Genomic DNA, 7912 nt, shown 5'->3' on the forward strand with positions numbered 1-7912 from the left:
TCTCTCTCTCTCTCTCTCTGTCTCTCTCTCTCTGTCTCTCTCTCTCTCTCTCTCTCTGTCTCTCTCTCTCTCTCTCTCTGTCTCTCTCTCTCTCTCTCTCTCTGTCTCTCTCTCTCTCTCCCTCTCTCTCTCTCTCTCTCATGCTGTGTTGTGGTGGTGCGGCAGAGGAGCCGTGTGCGCCAGCTCATTACATGGCCAAATTCAGAGAGTCTGCCCTGAGACACAGGCCTCTGACTGGCCCTTTACAGCCCCAGACGATGGGCTCACAGCGGGGAACAAAAGCGGAGCAGGCTGGGTCAACTTGCCTCGGGGCAGGGCAGATCTCACTGACAGAGCAGATTAAAATTAAAATTAAAATATAACAACAGCAGGAGGAATTTATATGAAAGATGTCAGCCTTTTAAAAAAATGCCCTAAGACCTAGCAAGTTGTAGACTCAGGAAGGAACTAAGTGAGAAAAGAAGTTGATATATGGGGGGAGAGAGAGAGAGAGAGGCTGGTTGTTGTGGCAGTTACCCAAGCATAACTGGCCTTTATCATGCCTCACAGGCCTTGTATGGGATAACTCCCCAGGTAGGAAATTGGAGAGTAGAGAGATAGAGAATGGAACAAGAAGTTGCAGGTGAAAATGGAGTCAAGAGTAGGTGATGTGTGTATGTGTGTCCTTGTGTGTGTATGAGTGTGTGTGTGTGTGGTGGGGACTTTAGTATACAATGCAGCCAAAGAAAGCAGTGTAATGGAAAAGAAGTCAATACTCCTGGCAGCCAAATGTAGCTGTGCTTTCTATCCTTTCTTTATTCCCTCCCTTTCCTCACTACAACAATGTGACTGCACAGTGCATAGCCTCTCTCTGTGGTCTCTCTTCCTCCTTTTAACGCCAGCAGCAAGTGTTTTTGGAAGATTACCTCTGGGTTTTCTAAAATGCTCTCAACCGCCTTCAACATCGTAAAGAAAAAGCAACAGATGTGTAGACTTAGCACAGAGTGGTACCGTCTAACTCTTTAATCGTCAGAGAGCATGAGCGGTTTATTGGAGTCATCACTTTGTTGACCCCTCGATGACAGATGGCTTGACAATTTAAGAGGCTTTAAATGCCTCATATGACGATGATAGTTTCGTGAACGTAACGTGCGTTCTGTTCGGCACTCAGTATTCGGCACTCAGTATCCGAACTGTCACACAAACACAGCAGTTCAACTTAGGGGGCCGTTTTCCGAAAGGTCAAGTTTAGGGCGCGTGAATTCTGCCCTTACTCTGTTTACTCTGTTTACTGGTGCGTCTTATGGACAGGCACGAGATTATCCATTTGCTATGATAAACAGGCCAATCGCAACTCAAAGAAACAGGGTAAAAAAAAAAGTGGCATTGTCCGCAACCAGCGCTATTTCCCTAAAAGCAAAACACAAGATTCTTAATTCAAAACACATTGAGTTCCCTCTCTTGCTCTTCCTGGCCTGCTTCACTGCTGGAACACACCTGCAGGAATTCTCAGCAAGCTCTGTGATCTAGCTCATATCTTGGTTTAAGGTGTGTTTTTTCCTGAGCGTAAAGTCCAGTTTCCTGCTGCTTGTGAGAGCCAAGAAAGTGTAAAAGACAAAGGTGTAATATGCTTTTTTTGCCCAACTCTCAAATGATTACATGTTCTCTCTCTCTCTCTCTCTCTCTCTCTCTCTCTCTCTCCTTATCTCGCTTTTTCCCCTGTCTCTCACCCACACAATTTCTCTTTCTCCCTATTATTCTCTAAAAGCAGCTTTCTCTCTGTTCTCAAATTAAGTGTGATCTCATCAGCCATAACTTTGAAAACCTGCTCTCTCAGCCGCAGGTATTGCTTTAAAAACTAAACGCACAAGGTCACATCGTTTTACCTTTACGAGTATCCCCAAGTGTACGTCTCCCCAAAATCAACTTTATTCCCAGGACACAGCAAACACACACACAAACGAGGGGCCACATAAACGTGCCCTACACAGAACTACAGGTTTTAAACCAACACAGGGATTTTATTAAGACATCACTGAGCAAGTGGCTCAGCTAATCTCTTTTCCTGCAGTGGCAGTGCAAACCGCTTAATTGTAATCGATTGGGGCCTTTGCCATAGGCCCTGCAGGCATCGTCACCAAGGAGAGGGACAGAAGAAAAGGAGCGAGAATTATTTCACCCAGCCTCACAAAACTCATCGATGACCATCCCTAACTGCGCTATGGAGCGAAAGGCATATTCTTACAAGTTTAATTCTTGGTATCAGTGTATGGTTAAAAGACATCTGTCTAGTAAACTGCTGATTACAAGCAAAACTGCAACATTTGATTTGTTCTGATAGTATTTGTTAACGTTTCATTTGATTTGATCACGTTTGTTAACAATAGACTCATGCAAAGGGATTGCTTCCTCTTAGAAGCAAATAAACAGATCAAAGACACTGTTTATGTGCCTTTTCAGACTATTGTGATGTAATGAGTTAAATGTGGAGCCCAGGTTTTTGGGGTTTTTTTTCATTGTTGGAAGTGAATTCTTGGACTGCTTAACTTATGAACTGTGGTGAAGGCACATCTTTGGCGCTGTTCAGCCTGACACATGTGACTGATGGAGACCGACTCCTCCGACTGTTTCTCCTGTAAATACCAAAACACAGCGTGTAGGGGTGTGTGTGTGTGTGTGTATGTGTGCATGCGTCTGTGTGTGCGTGCGTGCGTGCGTGTGTGTGTGAGGTACGTAGGGGTTCATGGGAATGGAGTGGACCTGACTCAGACATGATGTGGATGGGGGGCGGGGCCTATTTCCTCAGCATGCGTTACATATTTAACCACACACACAAAAAAATTATCAGAACAACCAACGACTCTAGATGCATTCAAACTGTATACTTAATTTCAGAGGCTGAGTAAACATTTAGCTCTCTTTTTTTTTCCTTCGTGATTAAACACAGTTACGTAAACCAGAGATTCATGGTTTCTTTCATCATGCAAAATGTTGCTTGAGTGTTGGAAGGGAAGACTTGGAGAGCAACAGCCAGGAAAGAGGGGGAGAAAAGAAAGGAAGAGAAGAGGAGAGAGACAGGGGGAGGGAGGGAGAAAGAGAGAGTGGGAGGGAGTCACATATGGGCTGAACCAGCCTCCATCTGCCCACAGCTTTCTCCTAATGTGATTTATATTAAAGCAGGAGTGCTTGACGCTAATGCCCGGCATTAAAATGATATTTGCTGACTTTGAGAGCTGCATTTGCTCCATAGCATGCGTAACCACAGGGTTGCATCCCCTCGGAGGCTGACAGCTGGGATGGTAAAGAGGCCAATACTGACATTTTCCATTCAAAGCCTGCAAGCTTTTTCTCCTAATAAGAGACAAGAGAACATCTTAGCCAGAGGGAAAATATGCCTGGGAACTTCATTGGAACCTCATTGATGAATAATGAGTGTCTTGGGCTATGTTTATACCACTGGTAATTAACAAACACTGCACCACCACCCCCCTCCCCCCCAGGCTTTTTTCTTCTGGATCACTTCGACGAAAGGTTTCCATCACCAAAACTTCGCAAAAAAAGAAGAAAATGTAGAAGAGGAAGTGGGAGGGGTCGGGGGGGGGGCCTTCAACTGATGTACATTTAGTTCTCCTCAGACACAACCTCCACAGACAATAGCACCAACTGGTATATAATGTTAAAAAGGCTGAAGGTGTGTTTGCACAGCTTGGGCTGGATGGTTCTCTGGAGTGATAATATGAATGTAGACCTCTGCTTTGCTCTGGTGCAAGGGAATGTCCATTACATAAGAGCTAGAGATTAAACAGGAGGCATGTGAACTATTCCAGTGGCCCTCAGAGTATGCACAGCAACAATAAGAAAGAGAATTTCTCCCAAACTCCACACCAAGTCCACAGTAAGCTTTCCTACGGGACAAAAAAAACCGGAGGAGGAGGCGGAGACTGTGTCGGTACGACGTACCTCTAGATAAATCGGGGATGGAGAAGGAGCTAGAGCGTACAACCTGCTGCTGTGATTCAAAGTCCCTTAACACACTGTTGTTTTAACTCTTCTGTGGGGTAAAGAGGGAATGGTGCCAAGTCGACGTGACGGGGGGTGGGGGGGGGGGGGGGGTGGTGAGTAACTGAGAGAGAGTGCGTGCGTGTGTGTGTGTGTGTTCATTAAAAGCCGGACGTTACAAGCATGCTATTTTCCTTTGTTGTTACCACTTGCTCTTATATGGCGGTGCCCACTGCTTTACTCACTATTGTTAAGTTCACCGCTGTTCTGTGTGCCCAGAGAAAGAGGGAGAGAGTGAGAGAGATGGCACTATAGAGGAGGAGAGGGAGAAAGAAAGAGAGAGAAGGAGAGTTTTACTTTGTTTAAATGTCTTGATGTCTACACCCCCTCACCCATTTATCACTCATCCACGTGCTACACATACTTATACTATGAGCATAACTCTCCCTCAATCTTGCACACACACACACACACACACACACACACACACACGGATCCAATGCCACTCCCCGGGACCTGTGTGTTACTACACAAACACAACAGCACAGAGTCTGACATCCATGTGTGCCGATCATTCTCTGTACATAGTGAATAAATTAAACAGGGACATATGAGTGAAACCATACTTAGAGCATGAGAGACATCTGTTGCTCCAGCTGAGAGCCAGCGGACAATGGGGTGATGCTAAACACAAACACACTCACACGGGTACACACATACAAACACACTCACATGCGTACACACACACACACAAACACACACACACACACACACGGGTACACACTCACAAACACATTCACACGGATACACACACACAAACACATGCGCGCGCACACGCACAAACACACACACACACATACACACACATCGTTACGCTAAATCATTTGTGTGTACCCACTCTCTATCTAGAAAGGAGCGATAAGGAAGAGGTGGGTGAGCATCTGTCAAGGAGGATTCATAGAGGAGAAAGGAGAGAGAAAATCTGAAGAAAAATGAAGGGAGAGAGAGAGAAAGAGAGAGAGAGAGAGAGAGAGAGAGAGAGAGAGAGGGGAAGAAAGAAAGCAGATGGTAGGGTAAGACGAGGTAACTTTACAAGGTGGGAGGCAGCTGAGTTTGGGAGAGAAGCCACGTCTCTTGATAAATAGTGAAAACACACACTGGCATAATCTCAAACACACACGCTAGCATAATCTGAAACAGCTCACACCGTTGGCTTAACTGTGCCCACTTCTTTCACTCTGTCCTGATGACAAAACTCCTACCATCTCTTTTTCTTTTTTTTTTCTTTCACTTCAAAGCAAAAGAGCAAGCATTTTGAGATTTTGCCTCACAGACACAGCAGAGAGCTCGAGTTACTGACCTCTGACCCTGGCATAACAGCAGCCACACTTTGCCAGGACTTTTCGGAACAAGTGTTGGCAGGCACAGCCCCGGTGGTGGTGTCCCCCCTTCATGGTATACCCCAAGTGCTGGCCACAGGACTACCAGGCATGGGTATGACCCATAACACAAACACACACACACACACACACACACACACACTCGCACAGGGGGGTTGTCCCTGTGCCGTTAACTCCAGAGAAGTGATGGTAAAAACGTCAATAGATCCCAGGCGGTGAGAGAGAAAAGTCCACACTGAGGGAAAGGAGAGACAGTTTGGATATCCAGCCCTTAAAAGAGCAGGCGACAAGAAAGTCAACGGCAGGCAACAGCTCAGCTCTCATTCCGCGTTCTTCTCTGCCCTGCTCTCTCTTCTGCTCACTGTCTGCTCAAATGACAAGCTGCAAGACCGCCTGAGAGAGAGCGAGCATGAGAGAGAGAGAGAGAGAGAGAGAGAGAGAGGGAAAGAAGGAGGTAGGGAGGGGGAGAAGAGGCGGAGTCTTTAGCTCTAGTTGGTGGCTATTCCAGGAGAAATCTCCCACTCCCCTCATATTTTTTTCCTCCTCTCCCACTTGTGTTTCTCTCAGCTTCTCCCTCTGTAGCTTTAAAAAATAATTCTTCACCTTTTTTTTGTTTGCTTGTTTCTCAGCCATCTGTCCAAATGTGTCAAAAGTGTTTTAGTAGCTGTGAGCTTGGTACTGTACCACTGGATCACCAATTCACAAGCTAATTTGCAGACAGACTGTAGGAAACCTAACACTACGGACCAGTGTGAATGACGTGAGAACAAATTACAAAACATAAATATATATATATATATAAAAAAAACTTAAAAGTAAAAAAGTTGGTCATTCACTTAAGGACACATGATTATACTTGGACAGCAACACAAGAGTTTATATCTCTTTTCACTGAGAAAGTCAGAAATAGAGCAATTGTCTGGGACATATGTGTTATGTTGACAGTATACAAAACCAGTTTGGCTTCATAAAAATAGGGGTTGTTGGTTATTAGGACTGATTTTTCTACACAGCAGATCAGCTCAGGAACCAGTGGGCAGACTGAGAGCGACTTAGACTACTGTAAGACACTTTATAAATGTGTGTGTGTGTATGTGTGTGTGTGTGTGCGTGTGTGTGTGTGTGTGTGTGTGCGTGCCCGTATTCAAAGAGCGTGTCAGCCCTTCATGGACATCTCCTTATTCTGTCATTCACAGTGGCATTTTGGTCCAAATAAAACATAAGAGGGGGGTGAAGAATCAGGTAGAGCAGGATTCATATTATTCCCGTGAAAACCACTTTCTCACTAATGGAGATGGTGGTTTGGGGCGTGAGTGGTCATGGCATCATGGAGTGAACAAGGATGAGAATGTGCCGGAATGTGTGATAGCAGAGAACACTGGGAATGGGGCCACACAGTCAGGAGCAAGCCTCTGTCTCTTCTGTGTGTGTGTGTGTGTGTGTGTGTGTGTGTGTGTGTGTGTGTGTGCGTGTGTTTTGTGTGTGTGCGTTTTTTGTGTGTGTGTGTGTCTGTGTCTGTGTGTGGCTTCTCCAGAGCCCAGTTAACGGATATGTATTCACCCGCATCAGAGAAACAGTCCAATAGAAGGCCTAGCGTGAACTGAGGAGTCAAGTCTTTCATTTGTTTGACTTCCGTGTGTGCATTCTAAATGATCAGAGTCATTACAAACACATCAAATACAAGCACCTTATCAAGGTCTACCATGCATGCCACTCATCTGCTCAGGAAATCTTAAGATTATTTCTGTGTATGCCATTGTTTACTCTTGTTTAAATTGCCACCCATCAATCTGTTTAATAACTTGGTTTACCAGCAAATTTAGAAATGAGGGTAAGAGGTAAAAATAAAGAAATTTATTCCAGGCACAAACTTTTCATTTCTTCTTTCATTTCAGTTGTTGAGACTGGAAAAACAGTGGAAAATAAGGGTGACGTATGAATGTATTAAAGTTGTCAAAACACCTGTAACATTTAGTTACATATGTTTATGAAACATGATTTGCAAACAACTAACATAAGCACATTTTCAGAAAAGTACTGTGTTGCTGTGTTGCACAAAATTTAGACACGTTGATCTTACTATTCCCAGTGACATGTGCTGTTACCACAAAGCAAAGTCACTTTTTTCTATCTGGTGTCAATGGGCTGATGATGTAGAAATGTCATTAGAAAAGGCACACACTAACAGTAATTCACCTTTTTTTACAAATACAAGTGGCAGAGAGGGAGAAAAAGATGGAAAGATAGAGAGGGATTGGGGTGGAAGGGCGAAGAAACTGGATAAAGAGGGTGGATGTTGCCCAGAACACATCAAAGTGGAGCATATGCAATGAAAAAAAATCCCTGACACTGCTCGTTACGACAGTGTAGAGCGATATCGCCTTAAGAACCATGCCACCCACCCATTCTCTCTCTCTCTCTCTCTCTCTCTCACTCTGGTTTTCTCCTTCATTCTCCCCCCCTCCGCTACTCTCACTCATTCCCTCCCTTATTTGCTCCTTCAATCAATCTGTCACTCACCCCCACATCTTTCT

General features: G+C 44.8%; 1 protein-coding gene across 1 annotated transcript in view; it reads right to left on the reverse strand.

Annotated features, from left to right (window-relative positions):
- Window positions 1-5706, reverse strand: part of arhgef25a (Rho guanine nucleotide exchange factor (GEF) 25a) — a 36476-nt gene extending 30770 nt beyond the window's left edge. Inside the window, exon 1 of the mRNA XM_030768787.1 lies at window positions 5339-5706. Within this exon, the coding sequence (XP_030624647.1) occupies window positions 5339-5432 (94 nt within the window). The 5' untranslated portion in view covers window positions 5433-5706. The remainder of the gene's footprint in view (window positions 1-5338) is intronic.
- Between the last annotated feature and the right edge of the window lie 2206 nt (window positions 5707-7912).

This window comes from Chanos chanos, chromosome 3 (genome assembly GCF_902362185.1).
Source record: "Chanos chanos chromosome 3, fChaCha1.1, whole genome shotgun sequence".
In the NCBI taxonomy this organism is placed as follows: domain Eukaryota; kingdom Metazoa; phylum Chordata; class Actinopteri; order Gonorynchiformes; family Chanidae; genus Chanos; species Chanos chanos.